Raw genomic sequence first — 23,224 nt, 5'->3', positions numbered from 1 at the left:
ACTACCCAAACATTGACTGTGAAAACTACTCAAGCCCAAACACCCTCGCCCAACGGTTCCTTGAATTTATAAACTCTAATGCAATGGAACAACTGGTCACCGCTCCCACAAGAGGGAACAACATATTGGACCTGGTCATCACCAACATGGGGACTCTATGTTCCACACCAGAGGTAAACCCCTCATTGGTAAGATCAGACCAAAAACAAATTTCCCTGGACATCCATATCCCGTCCCCACCTCCAGCCAAGGAAATCACTGTAAAGAATTTCTCAAAAGCCAACTTTGCACTTCTCAAGACTGGGGTGGAATTCTTCAAAGCCCCTGGTCCAGAGGATAATACAGCCCAATCCGCAGAATCCTTTACAAATGCATTCTATGAGCACCTGCAGGAATGCATGGATCGTGCTATCCTAAATAAAACCAAGACTCACTCCTCCAAAAACAGGAGACCGGCCTGGTGGACCCCGGCCATAAATAAGCTATACAACAGAAGGAGGAAGCTACTACGTGACAGAGCAAAATCCCAAAAAGGGAAGGCATCTCTGATCAGTATTAGCAAGAAACTTCGATCCCTCATAAAATCATCAAAGGCCAGTTTCAAAAGAAAAATTGCCTTAGACACTAAAGATAATCACAAGGCCTTCTTTAGTTATGTCAGGAACATGGGCGGAAACTCCCAGATATGCTCTGAATTGTTGCATAACGATACAAAATATACCGAACCTACAGACATAGCCAACATCCTGGCAGACAGTCAGCGCAAACTTCTCCCCCCCCTTCCCCCCCCAAAGGAGCAAATGCCTATCCCAACTGAATGTAACCTCCCTGACATCACAGATGCACAGGTGAAAGCTGCCCTCTCCAAAGCAAAAAACACAGCATCTATGGGACCGGACGGTGACCCAGGCTGTGTCTTACACGAGCTCCAAGAAGAACTGAACCCTCACATTAAGTCACTGTTCAAACTTAGCCTTACTACAGGATATGTACCCAAAGAATGGCGTACAGCTACAGTGGTCCCACTCCACAAAGGTGGTGCCACAACGGACCCCGGAAACTATTGCCCCATAAGCCTGACTAGTCTGGTCTTTAAAGCTATGGAGCATATTATCATGGAACTCATAAACAAAGACATTGGGAGCCTCCAGACACTGGACCCTACCCAATTCGGCTTTGTTAAGGGCAGATCTTGCCTCTTAAACCTAGTTGATTTCTTTGAAACAGTTACCAAAGCCATAGATGAGGGCAAGGTAGTCCACACAGCCTACCTGGACCTCACAAAAGCCTTCGACACAATACCCCACTCGAGCATCATAAATAAGCTTACCAGCTTAAATATCAACCCCTATATCACAAGATGGTTTGCAAACTGGCTCAGAGATAGAACCCACATGGTCAGAATCGCAGGTGCCATGTCCGAATCCAAACCAGTTACAAGTGGCGTCCCACAGGGCTCAGTTCTGGGACCTCTCTTGTTCGGTATATACTTCTCTGATGTTCAGGCTAACACGGAGGGATTATGGCTGACAAAGTTCTCAGATGACTGCAAACTGATGGCCATAATCAAATCTCCAGCTGACACAAGCATCCTCCAAAAGGATCTCACAGAGACGGATGCTTGGTGCCAGAGCCACGACCTCAAGCTAAATGCTAAAAAGTGCATAGCCCACAAATTACCACATAGGTGGTAATCCATTAAGTACAGAAGAAGTAATTAGAGATTTGGGGACCAACGTAGATAGTAATCTCTCCTTTGATAATCACGTTGCCAAAGTGGTTAGAAAGACCTTCTGTATAGCCCACCTTATCACGAAAGGGTTCGCATCTAGATCGAGAGGTCATTGTGCCCCTCTACTCGTCACTCATCAGGCCCATAATTGAATACAGTGCCCCTTTTGGGATGTACCTTACCCAACACCTGCAGCAACTGGAGAGACCCCAAAAGTACCTCACCAAGAGGATCATGGGCTACAAACAGATGTCCTATGCAGCTCGACTAAAGAAACTCCAGCTCTACTCAGTTGCTTACCGCCTACTCAGAGGCGATCTATGCCTGATGTACAAAGCCATGTCAAACCCAGAATTAATGGACATGCTCCGCCTCAAAAAATTCAAGTCCCTTAGAGCTACACGCTCCAGGGACCTAAACCTCAGCACAAAAATAAATAGGACATGCTGGAGGGACAGATTCATTTCCCAGAGGCTCCCCTCACTCTGGAATAGAATCCCAATTCATGTTGGACATAGCCCCTCGCTGACCCTCTTCAAGCGAAATCTGGACACGTGGATGGGAAATCGCAAATTCACCCCTGGGATCTCTTCTGTGTCCCTGCTAGACAGAGGCACAGTAAACTAATCTTAAAAGGGTACCTTCTATGACCTACTTTACAGAGGCACAGTAGGCTAATCTAATAGGGAGGCGGAAGCCAAATACGCTCTGGCTAGGCTTATAAATGCCCTAGGGCAGATAGCCTAGTATCTACCTATGAACCTATGAAGGGGTACACATTTTACTTCCAACCCCAAAAGGGTTCCCAGACCTTCCTCCAAACCAGTGGGCAGAGGCACAAAACCAAGTCCAATCCCTGCTCCCCATAAGGGCAATTCGACCTGTTCCTGCAGAACAGATAGGTCAAGGGTTCTATTCCAGACTTTTCCTGGTACCCAGAAAAGAGGGCACTTGGCACCCAATCCTAGATCTTTCCATTTTAAACACCTTCCTGGTGGTACCAAAATTTAAAATGCTCACCCTTCAGCAGCTTCTACCACCCTAGACCTAAAAGAAGCCTGTCTGCACATCCCTATCAGAGACTCATGCTAGAAATACCTACGGTTCAGGGCAGGATCTATGCATTATCAGTTCTCTGCACTTCCCTTTGACTTATCCACTGCTGCCAGAGTATTCAAAAAATTCCTGCCTCCAGCCATTGCCTATTGCAGACAGAGAAAAAATCAAATTTACCCGTACTTGGACGACTACCTGATTCAGGCAGACAGGAAAAGCTGTTGCAGCACCTGACATTTGTAAAGAACCTTCTAACCTCCCTGGGGGTACACTATCAATGAAAAGAAATCAAAACTAGTCCCCAGTCAAAAGATTGTATTCATGGGAGCAAGCTTGGACACAGCATCCCAGATGGCATTCCTTACTCCAGAAAAACAAGCCTATCTGACAGACTACTTCACTCAAATGGCCACCAGAACCCAGCTATCCACAAGGAATGTCCTGCAGGCCCTAGGGTTCATGGCTCTTGCATCCTACTAATTCCATATGCCAGACTGCATATGAGGAAGCTTCAGTGGTACTTAAAAAGTCTTTGGTGCCAACATTTTCAGGACCTGGAAACTGTCATACCTGTCATACCTTGTCTAAGGACAGAGTTTCTTTGGTGGGCAGCAGCATGCAACCACAACAGGGGACTTCCCTTTACTCAAACCTACGCCATCCAGACCCTAACCACAGATGCATTAGACTATGCTTGGTGGGCACACCTGGACGACAAGTGCATCCAGGGCCACTGGAGCCCAAGTCAAATTCATCTGCACATCAACCAAAAAGAGATGCTAGCTGTTCAGCACGCTCTAACAGCTTTCAGATCCCTACTCTCACCAGGACCCCTGCTAATAAAAACAGACAACACCACAGTTATACGGTACATCAACAAGCAGGGGGGAACTCACTCTTACCCACTCTGCAGGCTAGCCATGGCTCTGTGGAACACGGCCTTGGGCATACATGTTCATCTGCAAGCTCAATTCCTTCCAGGCAAACAAAATTCACTGGCAGGCAACTTGAGCAGAAATTTCATAGACCCACATGAGTGGCAGTTAGAACCCAGCACCTTCAGCCTTCTAATCCAGACATGGGGGACCCCAGAGGTGGACCTCTTTGCCTCCCCCTGCAATCAACAGCTCAGCAAATTCTGCACCAGGACACCTCACAGCAGGGCCTGGAAAGTGGATGCCCTATCCTTCCAGTGGGAAAACCTCTCAATCTATGTATTCCCCCCTCTGTCCCTTCTCTCAAGAATATTACTCAAGATAAAACGGGACAGACCAAGGACAATCCTGATTGCGCCAGACTGGCCATGCCAGCTCTGGTGCCCACTACTGCACAGCCTGTCACCAGTGCCACCCTGGCACCTACACCAGATCCCAACCCTCCTCACTCAGCAGGGGGGGACAGATCTTGCATCCGCAACTGTAAACCCTGAATCTTGCAGCCTGGCTTATTCCTTAAATTCTCCCCCCAGTGACCAGCCTAAGTAAGCAGGCGCTGGATGTCATTCTTGAAGCCAGAAGACCCAGTACAAGGAAATCCTATGTTGATAAGTGGAAAAGGTATTGCTCCTGGATTCAGTCTAAAGGAGAAGACACAGCATTGCCCTCCTTGCCTCTAATCCTGGATTACCTAGCAGATCTACTCCACAGAGGCCTATCTTTCTCCTCCATTAAGATCCATGCCTTTGCCATCTCAGCTCATTACAACACTGAGCCACCTCTCTTCTCTCACCCTCTCATCAAACAGTTCCTGAAAGGGACAAACAACTTAAGGCCACCAAGGAGCGCACCCACTCCTGTTGGGACCTTAACTTTGTACTGGAAAAGCTCACTCTCCCTCCCTTTGAGTCTGCAGCATCTGCAGTGTTAAAATTCCTCTCTTGGAAAGCAGCCTTGCTTCTGGCCATCACTTCAGCTAGGAGAGTGTCTGAGCTACAAGCACTTATGGCTGTGGAACCCTTCATTATTTTTCATGCCGACAGGGTCTCCATTAGGACTAATCCTTCCTTTATGCCTAAAGTGGTGTCCAGTGTGGCTCTTAACCAAGCTATCCACTTGCCAACCTTATTCCTTAATCCTCAAAATAAAGGGGAAAGGATCCTGCACTCCTTGGACGTGCACAGACAGCACAGATTCTACCTGGATAGGACTAAGCCCTTCAGGAAATCTGACCAGTTATTACTCAGTTTTGCACCAGGGGCAGAGGAAAAGCCATTTCAAAACAAACAGTTTCCAAATGGATAGCACACTGTATCCATTTCTGCTACAAGCACCATGGGAAACCAAACCCTCAGGGGGTCAAAACACATTCCGCTAGGGTGTCTACCTCTACAGCATTCCTCAGGGACATTTTGGAATCTGCTACTTGGATTTCTGTACACACCTTCACCAAGCATTACCACCTCCCTATCTTTTCCAAGTCCAGGGTGGGTTTTGCACAGCAGTCCTGCAGGGGATACTAAGCAGCCCCAACTCTTCTTGACTGCCTCCACCCTTTCTTCAGCTTTGGGAATCAACCCAAGTATGATGACTGCAGCAGTGAAATACGAAGAACATAGTACAGTTGTGTACACTTACCATAAATGTAGATGTTCGAGTGTATTCACTGTTGCAGTCCTGGTTCCCTCCTTCCAGCCCCCTTCTCTCTCTCTCCTCTCTGTGTCTATTACTGACCCCTTACAGGGGTATTGGTATTAATATTTACTTTTTACTAGTGGTGATTTCCCCATCATACCTTATTTCCTTTCGGGGAGCTCCTGACATTTGGGGCAAGAAAAACTGATGTAATGGCGTCAGCTGCCTGTTTTTATACCCCTGACAACCTGACGCCAGTCCTGGAGCGACAGCAACTGACGCAGAATTACCAAGTCTCTGGTATTTGGGCCGACCGAGGGCTAGCTGCAGGCAGATAACCCAAGTGTGATGACTGCAACAGTGAATACACTCGAACATCTACATTTATGTTAAGTGTACATAACTGTACTTTCTGTTTCTCCTAGGTGTACCACTTTCAAGGCTGTGGAGTGGGTTTTCTCTATTGCAAGAGAAGACACATCCCTGCCCTCCCTCAGATCAGACAGCCCTGCTTCACACTGTTCTCTGCTTTGAACCTCGATCACCTCTTCCACTGGGACAACCAACCCGAAACAGTCTCCAGCTGGTCTGTCAGGGCATTATTTCTTATGACAATTCCACAAACACCCCACTGAGGAAGTCCCTTGAAAGAGGGAGGCACTTAAGATTCCCCGTAGGAATCTCTCACAGAGGACACTGATTTTGATTAGGGGAAGGGGTCCCCAGATCACCACCTGATGATTTCTCTTTTGAAGATATCCTAGAGATCTGGAAGCAAAAAGGTGGTTTGTCGTCTGACACCCCCTCCCAGGAGGAATTAGTGTTCCTGGAGCCTTTCGGGTCTGGCCCATCTGTTTCTTGGGTGAACCCCCCCGACCCCCACCCTTAGCCGATGAGCTCATTAACCTAATCTTTTGGAGGGCGTGGAAGGAGCCAGACACTGTTGAGACAATTCCAAAGAGACCAGATAACATTTTTAACCCCCCCCCCAAATACCATGAACACTGGAGCAAAGGAGGACCATTTGATGTCATGGTTGTGGCTACAGCTACATAGAAAGAATTGCAGAAGAGATTTCTTCTCTCCACCTCCATAACAGTGTCGAAGGCATTGGGCAGATTTGGGAAGCGTGTGTATGCTTCAGCCGCCTTTGCTCTTAGGTCACTGAATTACTTGGCACATTTTAAGAGACTGCAAAGAGATTTGATCAAGGAGTTTACCAGCTCTCTTTCTAGGTCCAGGTCCATGAGGTTGATCTCCCATGCTGTGGAAGGTACCTCACAGATGGTGGGTTCAGGTATAGTCATCAGGAGACATGCCTGGATGCGCTTATGTGACTTTGCGAAGTAATTTAAGTCTTCATTCATCAGTGCACCTTTTAACAGCTCTTCTCTGTTTGGCGCAGAGCTTATGGACATGCTCTCCAGGTGTGAACAAGAGGGAAAGAACCCGTCTGCCATGGGTGTATATTTTTCTGCCCCTCAAAGGCCCTTCTTTAAGAACCAGTGAGGTGGTAAAAATATGTGGTTTAAGAAATCCCAGGGTCCTTTCCAGGATTCTCGTAGAGATAGTTTCCTCAGGGGCAGGGGGGGAACTTAAATGGAAGGCACTGTCCTCGCTGCAGGGGTAGTCTGCAGAACCAGGGCTTTAGAGATTCTTTTTCAGATAAGCCCTATCTGCACTTCTGAAAGGAAGCTCGACTGTCCCTCTCTGGAGGCAGTTGGGGGTCATTTATCCTTGAACAAGAGAGCCTGGTTATCACAAAATATTTTTGGGTGGAGAGGATTATATCCAGAGGTTATACCATACCATTTTCCCTTGCGTCTCCCACAGTTTTGAAGGAAAATCCCTGATATTCCAACCAGTCATTATCTCTAGAGATAAAAAAAAGTTTCTAGAAAAGGGAGTCCTCCAACAAGAGGTCCCCTCCAGACCAGAGAGGGTCTTGAACTTAAGATTGTGCCAAAGTAGATGGGGGACTGGAAACCAATTCTGGATCTCAGCAAGTTAAACCAGTTTGTTCAGTATGCAGTTTTGGATCTTCACAGTGCAGTCCATTTAGACACTACTCTAAAAAGATGATTGAATGTGCCTAATAGATCTTCAGAATGTGTACTATCCCATCAAAATAAACAGGCAGTCCAGGAGATGCCTATGCTTCCGGCCGGGAACCAGTCATTACCAGTTCAGAGCACTGCCCATTTGTCTTACCACTGCCCCAGGATGTTCACCAAATGCATGGCAGTGGTAGCAGCTCACTTTAGACTGCTGGGATTCTGGGTGTTTCCATATCTAGATGACCGATTCCTTACTGCCCAACCAGACATCAACTGCTACAGGCAAGGGACTATTTGCTCCAGTTGTGTTCTCATCTGGGAATACCAGTCAATTGCACCAAGTCTCAGCTCACCCCAACACAGAGTCTGGGGTTCAAAGGCACTTGTTTAGACACAGTCAGTCAGATAGCTTCTCTTCCCTCCACTCTGACAAATGCACTACATTTCCAAGTCAAAAAAGAGATCCAGAATTTATCTCCTTCAGCCCGATTGATATTACCAGCATTGGGCTCCATGGCAGCAGCTGTCACCCTGGTTCTGTTGGTCAGATTCCATATGAGAATCCTTCAGTGGACTCTGTCAACTCAGTGTTCATTTTTCATCATCCATTATCCATCATCCATGCCATTCAAGATCGTTCAAGCATGCAAAAGATACTTTCTTTGGTGGATTCATTTTAAGCAGCTCCATGAAGCCTGCACTTTTTTTTCTTCCCCTTACCAAGGTCACGGTGACCACAGATCCCGCTCAGCTCAGGTGGGGAAGGCACTACTCGGGAAGGACAGTCCAAAGTATGTGGTCCCCGTAAGAGGCCAAGACGCATATCAATGTCCTGGAGGCAAGTGTGATGCTAGTGTTGCAGGTCTTTCAAGACACTGTCCCGTCAAGGACATTTGTGATATAGATGGATAATATGTTGGTAGTCTGGTACATCAACAAACAAGAGTGAATCAGATCTTAGCCTCTTTGTCAAGAAGCTATAAGTGTATGGCAATAGGCAATCTCTTCCAACCACTTTCTAATGGCAGCACATATTCCGGGGAAATCCATGAACGCAGACAAGGTAAACAGGTCCATTCTGATGCTTCATAAGTGGTCTCTCAATTTCAATGTGGCAAACAGAAGTTTTCGTCAGAGAGATTAGCCATGCTGCAGTCTGTTTGTCTCTCTCCTGAACAAGTGCAGCAGATTCTTTGCCCTAATCCTCCCATTGGGAGAGTCACCAAGAGATGCTGTAGTTCACAATTAGCCCTCCAGTCTCCTATATACTTTTCCACGCTTACCACTAATTCCCAAGATTCTTCAGAAAGCAGGTTGGTTGAAGAGCACAGTTATCCTCATTGCACCCCTTTGGCCTCATCAAATTTGGTTGCCATTCCTCTGACCTCATTTTCTACACCCACCCTGGATTCTGGATCCATCTCCAGATCTCCTGTCTCACCCGACAAGCATGACTCATTCGGATATAACAGGTCTCAAACTGATCACATGACTTTTCCAATTCTACTGATTGCTAGACAGCCCAGGCCCCTCCTCCCTGGTCCTTCATATTTTGCTATCTTCCCATAAGGCTTCTACCAGAAACACTTACAAGAGTAAATGGCAAATGAATAGGTCCAACAATGTCCATATTTATGAGGACGTGATAAAATGAAGTATTTAGCGGAGTATTGATTAGAAATGACTCTGTGGTGGCAGCTAAGGATATGTGGGAAGAGACTAAACAGAAGATAATACGGAAATTGAGAAACTGGGAGTTTTGTTATATGGATATGGATACTAAGATGCAAGCCATTAAAATGTTTTGTCCCTTTAGTCTTATACATAGGTCAAGCATACTTTTATCAACCAGAAGAGAATTTGTGGATAGCAATTAAAAAAAGTTGAAGGATTTTATTTGGGAAGGGAAGGCAGCAAGGGTCAAGTGGGATAAGCTGATTCTACCAATAGAACAAGGCAGCTAGGATTGCCTAATTTGAGGGAGGTATTTTAGAGCAACACACTTAAGGCTGTTATACATAGCACAAGCAGAAAACTATACTTCAAAGTGGAAGGGAATGATGCTGACACAGGGAGCAAGCTGAAGAAATAGGGAGAGATTGGGATTTTGCATGCAGATTCTTAAGGAAAATGACTAAAATCATACAGTATTATATTCCTAAAATAGCAGGGAAGTATTCCAAGAACCAAACCAGCGCAAGAATGGAGAAAAGAGATTTTGCTGATAGGGATGGCTGTGGTCAGGGATACAGATAATAGGCTAGAGTGGACTGGAATTTATTGGAGAAAACTGGCAAAGGAACCAAGGAATTGGGAGCAAATAACTAAAAAGGGAAAGGTAGTAGAATTAGAAGAGGCCAAGAATTTATTTGGACTGAAGGTTAGAGATTGCCTTCCCTATCAGGGATTGTTATCAGAGTTTAGGCAAAGAGAAAGAAATAGGGGGCTCCTAAATGAAAGACCAGCACTAGCAGAGCTTTTAATAGAATCTACCGTTAAAAAAGGAATAATTAATAAAGCATATAAAATATTGCATGATAATTATAAGAATCAATCAGAGGAGCTTAAAAAGGATTGGGAAGAGAGAATGGATAAGTAATTCACAAAGAGACAATGGGGTGGATATATGTGTATCTCCCAAATATGCAACAAAGTCTAGAAGATTTAGGATCTTTGCTTAGAAGTGTTTACATAGTTATTTTTATATCCCAAGTAGACTCCAAAGAATTTTACCTCAGGTGGATAGCAAATGTTGTTGGTGGGACGAGCAAGAAAGAGGTAAATGGGAACATTTTGGGAGTGTAGTAAGCCTGCAGACTTTAGGGATCCCCTGCAGACTGCTCTGTTGGAGATGCTGGGTGAGCAGATTGGGCTGTCTGGGGAGATAATTTTTTGAGTAATGCTACAGAAACGGAATTCCCTAGACATAGTAAAGCCTTGCTGAGTCTAATTATGGTGGCTGCCAAAAAAGGAATTACTAGAAAATGGAAATCAAAGTCTAGACCAACTTTACTAGAAGCAGTGAATATATTAACAGAGAGAAAACAAATGGAATTGGGACCGTTAGAAAAGGGAAAGAGCAAACTACGTAGGAAAAAAAATGGGAATTGTGAGAACAATATATGCAGAGCAGGAATGAGGTTTAAGAGCCAGGATTTGAATGAGCCATATAATGCTTAACTGACAGTGACTGGATAGATTATAAGTGATGTATAATGTTTGCAATGCAGTTGCTTCAGTGGCGTCTGTGATGTAAACTGTTTTGTTTACAACTAAAGTGGTATAATTTTGTATGTTTTTCATTTATATAACTGTAAGATTGCCTTTGTCATGTGTGAAAATTTATTAGATGTTTGGAGGGGAAAAAAAAGAGTAAATGGAAAATATTTCTCTTCTGGACCCTTAACAAAGATCTTGACTCTTTTTCCATGCTGGTACCAGCGATCCTTGAATTCTTAGCTTCAGTCTTCTGTGAATGAACTAGTTTTTAAACCATTAGAGTTCATTTGGCGGCCATTTCAAAATTCCACATGGGCAAAAATAACTCTACATTAGCCTCTTCTAAATTACGCAAGGCTTTTCTCAATGGAGCATTTTTGCTTAAACCTCTATTAAAAGATCCTACTCCCCCTTGATTTAAATATAATGCTTCAGGCCTTAACACGGTCTCCCTTTGAACCTTCAGCCAAAGCTAACCTTGTTTTTATCTTGGTAAGTCATGTTTCTAGTGGCTGTTGCATCAGCTAGAAGAGTATCTGACTCCAGGCTCCGTCTTCAAAGCCTCCAAATCTAATTTTTCACAGAGACAGGGTGTCATTGCATACCAACCTGTCCTTTTTACACGATAGTTTCTGAGTCAAATATTAACTAGGTCATTAATCTCCCAGTTTTATTTCCCAACTTTTCAAATAATGGGGAGTACATGTTACACCTGTTGGATGTGCATAGACCACTTTGTTTCTACTTTCATAGAACAAAAGACTTTAGGAAGTTTGACCATTTATTTATCTCCTTTTCTCATACCAGATTAGGCAGTCCAGTATCTAAAGTTGCATTGGCTAATTGGTTGACTGAGTGTATAGCCTCTGTCTATGGTAAATTGGGATTATCTTTACCAAAACCTCCTAGTCATCCCACAAGATCTGTGGTGGTTTCACCAGCTTTTTGGTGTAGAGCATCTGTAGATGATATTTGTGCAGTTGCAGCTTGGGCTAATCCCCACACTTTCCTCGCTCACTACAAATTGGATTTGGTTTCCAGGAACAGAGCTGCCTTTGGTTCAGCAGTGCTCTGGAATATCCTTCCATAAGGACCTCCCAAGTTTACAGTAACTGGGAACTCTGTCCCACCAGTTGAGGAATGAATGAAAATGACAACATCAGATAAAAAAAGTTATGTACTCACCATAATGTTACATCTGTGTTGTCCATTTTCATTCTTTCTCAACTCCCCCACCCACCTAGCCCCTTCTTTTTGCTTCTGGAGGGATGTAAGATTTGTACAGAAGCTTCTGTTCCTTGTTTGAGCTCCCACTTCCCTCTTCTTTCTACCGCTGGTATTTTCTGTAATAAGTTGTCATTTTATGTAGGGGCAGCAAACTCGATCTGGGGTATGTTAGGTTGGCATGGCGTTATGGGTAAAGGGTGGGTCTCAAGATTTCTAAGATCCAATGATCTGGTAGAAGTGGCTGAGTCAGATCTGATTTGTGGTGTGGATCCAAACCCTTCAGTTGAGGAAGAATGAAAATGAACAATACTGATGGAACGTTATGGTGAGTATGTAACTTTTTTTTTTTTTTAAATTCCAGTTGTGATTAATCACAAAGTAGTTCTTCTACACAAAAATATTCCTGAGCAGGTATGCACCAGGTTCACATTAGCTGTAAATAACAGAATATTATTTCACAACGCCACCTTTCCAAAGTTTTGATTTAGCCACAGTTTTTTCTGTAAATATCCCAAGTTTCATAGAGGGATCTACCCATCTTTTAAACTTCCACTTCTAAAAACTTTTCTGAAAAACCATTTCAATCTTCATTTCCTTTTCAGGTGTATATTGTAAGTAGAGCGTTTTTTTCCATAGCAGTTTGCCTTTTTGCCATACACCAGTTTTCCAAAGCCTGTGCTTCATAGCTCATATCCTGTAGTTTTTCTTGGCCCACAAGAAATGCTCTCTAACCCATGCATTTGGAAGCTCAAAGGAAGAAGCAGAGCTTTACAGACAATGTTTATAGGCTGTTAAACTACTATTTCAGGTGAGACACATTTGTGAAGTGCCCTTAAGAGTATCGTGTAATTACTACACATGGTATGTATTGTCATTTGCCTTTAAACCCACTGCAGTACATACCAAATCAGTTCCTTCTTGCTTTCCATCAACTGCTGCCTTCGCTTACCACTCTGAAGAGTGGTACAGTGACCCAGCTACTGCTGTGTTTAGGAACTCTTTTTCCTTTCCCGATTTATCCACCTGTCTACCCACAGCCTCAGGCTAAGTCTTTGATTTAATTTTCCTTTCTGTTGTAGCCTACTCCATTATGTCTTTCCAGGCCATGCATTTTGTGAGTTGGGGGCCTTCAACAACTCTAGTAAACCTTTGCCAAGTTAATATTTCATATGCAAATAATCCTTCACCATTTTCAGCAGTCAAAGACCAGAAGTCTTTTTTTCATAATAGCAGTGCAGTAATTGACTTTCTTCAGTGACCTAGGCAAATTTTTCTTAGCATGCACAAATGCCACCTTGTATCTGGTTTGAAAACAGGCCATATGCTTAGAGGTACCATAATCAAAAATAAGTAAGCAAATACATTGAAGAAATCTTGATAGCATAGCAGGCAGATGATTGGAATATAGCACACCAATACTTTGTGTGTCATGTCTGTTGCAGTTTGATTGTTAAAACATTCTGTAGTGAACTTATGGCATACCCCTCAAATTCTTTGCTCAAGAATTCTGAACAAAGACAAAAATAATTGGGCAGAGGGGGAGATGGTAAACAACAGGTTTTGCACCTAAATGTATTTTCAAAACAGTTATTGTGAGACTATAATCATTTGTGATTTACCAGAAAATCAAAGATTTTACAAGAAAAAATATGAGGAAAAATGAATGCCATTCTTCAAAATTGAGAGGCATGACTTAGGATGTCTTCTAGTCATATTGCCTCCTTTGCAATTGCTTTGTGGAGTTCCATATTCAGATTGCATCTTGGACTTCAGCCTAAAGTACACACTTAAAACCATCCTGTTTTTCTACGTGTGTGAGAACTATGATGAATTTGGTTTAGTAGTCTCATATCTTCAGGTGGGTTTCCCTTAATATTGTGTGTCTTAAGTTGCTTAGTGGTAACTCTAGCCACTTTTTTTGTAGTATTGTACTTCCATCCATGCTAGCCTCCAGATGTTCCCTGAGAATACGTGTACATTATTTTATTTTATTTTTTGACTCGACTACTTGGTTTCTGCAGAGTTGATACATGTTCATCAGAAGTGTAATGAAAGATCATTTTGAAGAAGCCTGGTGAATTTTATCTATCCAGCAGACCTCGGGGTGTGGGGGTGGGGAGTGGGTGCTAACTGATCCATTTTATTTTGCCTTGTATTCTGATTTCATTATGGTACTGTGTTTATCACATGTGACTATCTAGCAGCCTGACATTTTAATTAGTGGGGTTGTATAACATTGTTTGGGTAGGAGCATGGTTCTCTCATACAGACTGCACAGATGTGAAGTACTAATGTGCCTGGTTGTTGGTAAATATCCCAAGATTCTCAATTCTGAATTAAGAAAAATAAATAAATATGGCCATTTCTTAAGTTGCTGGTCATTTATGTTAAAATATTGCATAAATGTTGTAACAGTGGGGGATAAAACACTGGTTTAGTTTGTTGACTCAGAGCACTTGTTTCTCCAGTTTGACTTCTGGTTGGAATGCATTTTAGGTCAAGACTGCATGTCCTCTTGCTTTTTTTTTTTTTTTTTTAAATGAAGTGCTGTGGGTATCTTCCACTGCCCAAAGACATGTACATGGGTGAATTGGTGATCCTCTTGACTATCTCTAGATATGTGAACTTGAGTGTGCACATTTTACCATGGACTAGTGTCCTGTCCAGAATTACGTCTGTGGCTTATACCTATAGAGTGCCAGGAAAAGGTCCATGTCTCCTGCCATGTGATGATAAAGAGGATATTAGGAAATAATGTAATGGATAATTTTATTTTGTAGTCAGAGATGTTAACTGGTGGGAATGTGAATTTAAAACTTTGTAAAATATCTGTGCTATGATGATGATGAGATTGAAAAAGGGCATTCATTCATTTAGTGTTCTCATTGAATAAAAGGCAAGACAATTTTAAACAGTTATAAAGATTTGTTGTCAGCTAGCTGTGTGATGTATTGCAATTCTTGGAAACTAGCACTGATCCAGTGGTTATCATGAACTGTGCTTTTTGTCTAACATGTTGATTTGGTCGTTCCTTTTCATTTTACATGACTGTTCTTGCATGCTATGTTTTTTAGGCTTTTAACTGGCTGCTGTGTAATGTTATCCAAACAACTGCTCTTCATGATATTCTGTGGCATTTTGTGACATCATTAACACCTGTGCCAGCTGAGCCTGAGGAGGAAGATGATGAAGAAAATAAAGCCAATAAAGAAAATGCTGAACAGGTCTTAAAATAGCAGATTCTCATAGCTTTTCTGTAACAATAATTTAATATTCATTCTGCTTTTGTACACTAAGAATAAGTAATTTCTCATTAGCTCTAATATGACTTTTTAGGAAAAGGACACACGAGTATGTGAACACCCACTGTCGGACATTGTGATTGCTGGTGAAGCAGCTCATCCATTACCTCATACTTTCCACCTTCTCCTTCAGACCATCTCTGATCTCATGATGTCACTCCCTTGTGGCAGTGCTCTTCAGCAGATGGCCCTGAGGTAAGGATTAGGTATTTTGTATAGCTACCTACGTTTCAGCTGGAGTCGAGGTGTTAAAGAGCATGTAGAGCAGTGCCTGAAAAAGAGCAGTTTGCAAAGTTAATTTTGTTACATTAGTTAATCCTCTTCAAATATTAGATCCATATGCCCCAAGTTTGTAACTGACCTGTTACTAGTAATATAATAAACTGCATCGAAAAGTCTTTTGGGTAAACATAACATTTTTGGGGTGGAGGAGAGCAAGTAGATATAGATGTTGAAATGTATTTTTTGAATATTGTCCCTGGATAACCACAAATGTATCTTTGAACAGCCAGGGGATGTATAAAATTGTCTTGGTAGGAGCATGGTTCTGTCATACAAACTACACATGTTTGTCAAAAATCACTTTCTTTAGGCAGAATTTGTGGCAGCACTCATCATTTTGTTAGTTGGGAACCATGTAGGATGTTGTCCTCCACTGTTTTATGCATTTGGCCAACTCCACCACTCCTTTTTTTATTTATCATTTTTTTTCAGTACAGTGCAATAAGTAGCGTATTTCTAAGGCGCTCTTCAAACAGTCCTCTAAACATCTCACTGGCAGGGGGAAACTCTTTTGGCAGGGTGTCCTCTATATCTGATAAACGAGTGCACTCTTTATGACCTCTTAATGGTTGCTATTAATATAAAGCTCTGTGGGAGACTGCAACCATCCTCCCTTAGTTTTTTTCCCTCTCTCTGTTGAGAGTGCTAGTTTGAGTTTGTTCTTCATGCTTTTTGTTGCTTTGTTAATGAATGTAGCATTGTTTAAAATCTTATTTCAAGCAGAGATGGAGACAGCTTCTGAATACTTTCTTCGTGTTTGCAAATAGGATCAAAGATTATTCTCCATGTTCTCCATTTATCTTTTTTGTTGGAGATTTGACCACAGCTTCAGATAATGTGATGTAATTTAAAAATCGGCAGTATAAGTCCATTAAGGTGGTATTAAAAGTCACAGCACCTTGATTAGGCATGTTAATCTACAAAGGATTGCCAGTCATACTGTTTTCAGTGCAATCCCCCTGAGGTCCTTGCCTAAGGATTTCATAGTAGACAAATTGTACTGAGGGAAGGATAGGTAAACCCATGCCCTGTCAGCGTAATACTTATAATGAACCCCCCCCCCTTCTTATGAATTCCCAAGTTGGAGTGTGTACAAAGCAGTGGACCCAAGATTGAACCCTGTGGAACTGTAGATGTAATGGGATAGCAGGATGAAGAGTGTGTCCCAGACACAATCCACTGAGTGTGTCTTCAAAGTAAGCGGCAGACCATATCAGGACAGTACCTACAGCTTTACAGGAGGTTAATAACAACCTGAAAGAATGTCATAATTAGCTGTGTCGGATACTGAAGTGTTAGCGGTCAAGGAATACCAGAACAGAGAAGTAACATTGATCCCTGTCCACTGTGAGGTCACTTAAAACCGAAGTTAGGGCTGTTACAATGTTGTAGTCTGGAATGACTGAAGGCTGTAGTTTTTTTACTTGTCCTGGAAAGGGGTGTTGAAAACCAAGACTTTGCATGTTTATTAATAAGTTTATATCCTTTAAAATTACAGCCTATTTCATATGGATGTGCATCTGTGGAATTAATGTAGTAAAGAAATTGGTTAAATAATGGGGATGGGGTGCAGGGAGGTTTCCATCTTCAGAAAAAAAATTGTTTTAAAATTCTTTTTGTTTTGAGTATTATTTTCCATTTTTTAGGTTTGATTTTAGTTGTTTGATTATTGTGGGTTTCTTGCCTTTTTTTCTGTGTTTTGGATTTTAGCATTTAGCCCTTCTGAAAGCAGAACAAGGCATGCAAGGCAAATACGTTTAAGCAAGACAAACACTTTCTTTGCTTAAGTAATTCAGTATCTGTCCACCTCTTCACCACCCTCTGAATAAAACACTGTCAACAGTATAGCAAGGCAAAGTTCTTCACTTAGGCACGAAGTTGCTCTGTCTTTTAGCTTGGAGTACAGGTTATCAGTTACAATGAGATATTTTCATCAGGGTACTAAAAAGTCCTAGATTAAGCCAAGAAGCCTACTTCTAAAAAATCAACACACAGAAGAGGAAAATATTTTCAGAATGGACAGACATGCATGGATTAGATTTTGTATATACCTTATTCAGAGATTTCGATGATTTCAGATATCCCTTTGAATCTTAAGTAACAGTTTCTTAAATTAACTTCTATATCTCTGTAGTATCATTATGTATTAATGCAGTATGTCATATCAAATTACAGCTTCTTTTAGAAGATGTCTTAAAGAAATGCTGCAGTTAAGGTCGCCAGAAAAAGACAAAATCACCATTCCAGGACTAGAAATTTTGTTGAAAAGTTAATTTTGCCTCCTCCTGAACTGTCAGATTTGGACGATGTTCATCATGTTACACTGCTGCAGTCATTACACTTGGGGTTATCCTGCCGTCAGGCGGTCCCTCAGTCGGCCAGAGTTCCAAAGTCTTGGTCTGGCGTCGGTTGCTGTCACTTCTTCCCTGACGTTAGTGCGCCAGGGGTATATAAGATGCAGCCGACTCCATTTTCTTCAGTCTTTCTTGCCGCGCAGTGCCTGAAGCAAAAGCAGTTCGCAAGTGTCGGTCGACCGACTCCTGAGATTTTCAATTTGAATTTCAGAACCAAAGTCTTCTATAAAGCTAAGTACCCCATTGGGGAAACTTTTTCTTGCCTCAGACCGATGTCAGTAAAAGTTAATAACTGTATTTCTTGTGGGAAGCAAATACCTCATAAGGATTTCCATTCTTATTGTATCCCATGCCTAGGCCCAGACCACAACGTCACTGGTTGTCGGTTTTGTGCTAGGTTTAACACGCGCACTATTAAACGTCGGTTTGATTTTGCCCGACATTATTTTGGTAGAAAATTTAATTATACCATGCTGTCGGAAATACCGACAACTGGGATACACAAAAAGCGCAAAGACAAGGACAGGCATCCGAGGCCCAAAACTGATGACGAAGCCTCTTCTAGGCCGGTCGCCGGTTCTCCGGTTTTCAATGAGGCGCCTATGCAGCCCCCTGACGACCGCATCTTTGGAACCACAGGCCGCCTCCAACTCCCATGTGGAGAAGGCTGGGCATCCGGATACTCTAGATTTAGGCCCTACCGAGACTAACACTTCAGAGGGATCCAGGCCAGCTGAACAGCCGTCTGTTTCAAAGGGTGTATTCAGGCCTACTCAACTAAGCATCATATCTTCTGCAAAGGCTAAAACACCTTTAAAAACAAAGAAGCAAGTTCAGCATTCCCCAGCACAGGCCTCCATACCTAAAAAACAGATGTTAAAAATGGCCGAAGACTTAATTAGTCTGATCAGGGGTTCCCATCCCCCTCCTGACAAAAGGCCTAGACATGAGGCAGACTATGACTCATCCGACCAGGTGTCCATTTCTTCGGATTCCTCCTCAGACCAGTGATATTCTTTACCCCCTTATGAGGATTCTGATGCTGAAGAATCAGTTCCTTCAGCCTCTCTTTCAGAGGACTACTCCTTTGGGGAACTTTACATACCATGAGGGAGCATTTCCTTTGGGAGGGCCAGGATTACTCAGAATCCAAGAAAAGGCTCAGAGATTTTCTTTTATTACCTCAACGCAGACCCCTTGCTATTCTGCCAGTGTTAGACATTGTGGATGATGTGTACTCTGAATCCAGTTTAAATCCTGATTCTTTACCTCCTGCTCCAGTTAAACCAGACAGATACTACAGAGTCCCTGACTCTCACAAATTTCTTTATAAAAGCCCTGTTGCTGACCCTGAAACTATTTCCCAGGGTCACAAAGGGGTAAAGGCCTCTACAGCTAAAAATCCAGTTCCCTCTGACAGAGATTCCAGAGCATTAGACAGATGGGGGAAGAAAGTATATACATCTGCAACTTTAGCAATGAGAGCTTTGAATTGCCAGTTTCACATGCTCAAATATCAGCAAAATTTGATGTCTCAATTAAAACAAAAAATGCTACCAAATTCAGATCTTCCTGATTATAAAGAAATGCAGGATTTATTGCATGCAGCTGAACAAGTGGGTAAACATACTTTGCAATGTGGTTTTGATTCACTAGAGGCCTCCTGTAGAGCAGCAGTTACAGGGTCTGTCAATCGAAGACATGCTTGGTTAAAAGAGCAGACTTTACCAGATCATGATAAAGCAAAATTATTGGATGCACCTTTGCAGCAGGATGTTTTATTTGGAGTTAAGGCAGAAGAGGTATTAAAGAAAATGGAGGATAAGGCAAAATCTATGCAAACGGTGAAGGATTTCTTACAGGTTCAGCCTCCTCGATTTAGCAGAAATTGGCCAACAAAAAATTGGTCCTTTCCAGTTACAGATATACCTCAAAGGGGTAGATACAGACGCTCAAGAGGCAGAGGTCAGCCACAAGGTTCTTACAGGCCTCGACAATGGGCTGCTTCAACCCAGAAAGGAGGGAAAGACAGGCCTCAAACTTATAGAAAGCAGCCCCAATGACTTCCCACTACAGCTGCCAAGCACTTCTCTCTTGGCAGCCCCCTTGGGGGAAAACTAGCACTTTTCATTCACAATTGGCATATGATCACAACAGACCAATGGGTTCTCAATATTGTATCTCAAGGTTACAGGTTCCACTTTCGCACTGTGCCAAGGTTAAAAGGAATGCCAAACCTGCCACCAAATCAATGGGCAGAGGCTCAAAGACAAATTACAGCACTCATGGACATGAGAGCTATTCAAAAGGTACCAACACAGGAGCAAAGACAAGGATTTTACTCAAGACTCTTTCTGGTTCCCAGAAAGGCCAAAGCCTGGAGACCCATTCTGGATCTTTCTTCTCCAAATACTTACCTGAATTTTCCAAAATTCAAAATGTTGACACTACAGCAGCTTCTTCCCATGCTGGGTAAGAAAGCTTGGCTCGTTACTTTGGACCTCAAGGAGGCATACCTGCATGTCCCTATCAGACAAAATTGCAGAAGATACCTCAGATTCTTAGCTGGTTCAATGCATTACCAATTCTCTGCACTGCCCTTTGGCTTATCTACTGTGCCCAGGGTCTTCACAAAATGCCTGGCACCAGTAATTGCATTTTGCAGACAAAAAGGAATTCAAATTTACCCATACTTGGATGACTGCCTTATTCAAGCAGAGAGAAAAGACATTCTTCTAGAGCATCTTGCGTTTGTAAAAAGATTGCTAATTTGCCTAGGGTACGCAGTAAATGAAAAGAAGTCAAAATTAGTGCCCTCACAAGAGGTAATATTAATGGGTGCCAGCTTAAATACAACGGCCCAGATGGCTTATCTCACGCCAGACAAGCAAAGACAACTGACTCAATATTTTCAATTGATGGCAACAAAAAACCCAACTCCCTGCAAGAAAAATTCTGCAGGCCTTGGGGTTCATGGCATCTTGCATACTACTAATTCCATATGCCAGACTGCATATGAGGAAACTACAGTGGTACCTAAAGAGTGTCTTGCCTTCAGTAGGAGTTTCGATGGTGGGCACAAGCCTGTCACCTCAACAAGGGACAGCCTTTCACCCAACCCACAGCCAGGCAAACACTGACAACAGATGCTTCGGATTACGCCTGTGGAGCACACATGTCAGGAAAATGTATTCAGGGCAAGTGGACCGCAGAACAAAGGCATCTTCACATCAATCAAAAAGAGATGCTAGCTGTACAAAATGCCCTTATAGCTTTCAAGGACCTTCTGCATCCAGGACTACTACTACTAAAGACAGACAACACCACAGTTATGTGGTACATAAACAAGCAAGGGGGCACTCATTCATATCCCCTCTGCAGACAAGCCATGACCTTGTGGAACACAGCCCTAAGCTTTCAAGTTCATCTGCAAGCACAATTCCTGACAGGAGAGAAAAACACTCTGGCAGACGACTTAAGCAGAAACATCATGGATCCGCATGAGTGGAAATTAAATCCACACATATTCAGCATGATAGCACAAAAATGGTGGAGCCCGGACATAGATCTGTTTGCCTCCCCAGTGAATTGCCAGCTACAGAAATTCTGCACAAGGACTTACCACACTCAAGCATGGAAAGTGGATGCCCTCTCATTCAACTGGAAAAAACCTTCAAGTATATGCCTTCCCACCACTGCCTCTCCTTTCAAAGGTACTCCTGAAAGCCAGACAAGAAAAGCCAAAAATGATCCTGATTGCCCCAGACTGGCAACGCCAGCACTGGTACCCAATCTTAAAGAACTTAGCACAAGGGCCACCATGGATACTGCCTCAAATTCCACATCTTCTGACTCAGCAAAACAATCAGATGCTTCACAACCAGCTCAAAACTTTAAACCTGGCTGCCTGCATGGCAGATACCTTAGTCAAGAAAACAACACCCCTCTCTAAAGCTGTTATGGATGTCATTTTGGAGGCCAGGAGGCTTAGCACCAGGAAAACCTATTTGGATAAATGGAAGAGATTCTGTGCCTGGAACCAGGCACACAGCCTTGACCCTCTTATCCCAAATATTTCTCAGATTTTACAATATTTAACTGAGATGCTGGACAAAGGCCTATTCTTTTCATCCATTAAGATCCACGCCTCTGCCATCTCTGCTCATTACAACGCAGATCCACCAATTTTCTCATATCCTTTGCTAAAACAATACCTCAGAGTGGCCAAAAACATAAGACCGCCCCGTAGAGCACCAACTCCAACTTGGGACCTCAACTTCGTCTTGGAGAAATTAACTTTACCTCCTTTTGAACCAGCCAATTCAGCAGAATTAAAATATGTCTCATGGAAAACTGCTGTGCTTTTGACAATAACTTCAGCACGAAGAGTTTCAGAATTACAGGCACTAATGGCAGTGGAACCTTTCATCATTTTTCACCAAGACAGGGTGTCTTTAAGAACAAACCCTACTTTTATGCCAAAGGTGGTATCAAGTGTGGCTCTAGACCAAACCATTCATTTGCCAACATTTTACCCAAATCCCCAGAATAAAGGGGAGAGACGTGTATATTCCTTGGACATACACAGTTACGCTTCTACTTGGACAAAACAAAAGCTTTCAGGAAAACTGAGCAATTGTTTGTAGCATATGCTGCAGGAGTGCAGGGAAAAGCTATATCAAAACAGACCATTTCAAAATGGATAGAGCACTGCATACATTTCTGCTATATACAACATGGGAAAACTGTACCTGGCAACATTAGGTCTCATTCCACCAGGGCTACAGCCACTTCAACTGCCTACCTCAGAGGAGTTACCTACCAAGGACATTTTGGAAGCTGCAACTTGGAGTTCTGTGCATACTTTTACCAAGCATTACCAACTGCCTCTTTACTCTAAATCCAGAGCTGGCTTTGCCACTGCAGTGCTGCAGGGCGTTATAGCCACCCCTAATGCCTTATAGAACCAGCCACCCAACCTCAGCTTTGGGATTCTACCCAAGTGTAATGACTGCAGCAGTGTAACACGATGAACATAGTACAGTTTTGTACCTACCATAAATGTAGATGTTCGAGTGTATACACTGCTGCAGTCCAGGTTACCCTCCCTCCTTCCCCTCTTCCTTGATAGTACTTATCTATGCCTCATACCCTTTACTACCTATGTGGTGTATTTGCTGGTAACTGGAAGTTTTTGTTTGCATTTGTCATGTATTTCTTATTAGCAATTTGCATTGCCTACCTTTTTGGGGGCACCTGACATCTGGGGCAAGAAAAACCTAAGAAAATAGCGTTGGCTGCATCTTATATACCCCTGGCGCACTGACGTCAGGGAAGAAGCGACAGCAACCGACGCCAGACCTAGACTTTGGAACTCTGGCCAACCGAGGGACCGCCTGACGGCAGGATAACCCCAAGTGTAATG

At 42.9% G+C, this 23,224-nt stretch overlaps 1 protein-coding gene across 1 annotated transcript in view; it reads left to right on the top strand.

Annotated features, from left to right (window-relative positions):
- Positions 1 to 23,224, top strand: part of MYCBP2 (MYC binding protein 2) — a gene marked incomplete in the record, with an annotated part of 5,088,083 nt that overhangs the window by 4,475,282 nt on the left and 589,577 nt on the right. The window contains 2 exon segments of the mRNA XM_044072904.1: positions 14,936 to 15,085; positions 15,198 to 15,358. Of these exon segments, the coding sequence (XP_043928839.1) occupies positions 14,936 to 15,085; positions 15,198 to 15,358 (311 nt within the window).

Source organism: Protopterus annectens, chromosome 5.part1 (genome assembly GCF_019279795.1).
Source record: "Protopterus annectens isolate FY-2018-M chromosome 5.part1, PAN1.0, whole genome shotgun sequence".
Lineage (NCBI taxonomy): Eukaryota > Metazoa > Chordata > Ceratodontiformes > Protopteridae > Protopterus > Protopterus annectens.
This window is presented reverse-complemented; position numbering and strand designations above follow the sequence as displayed.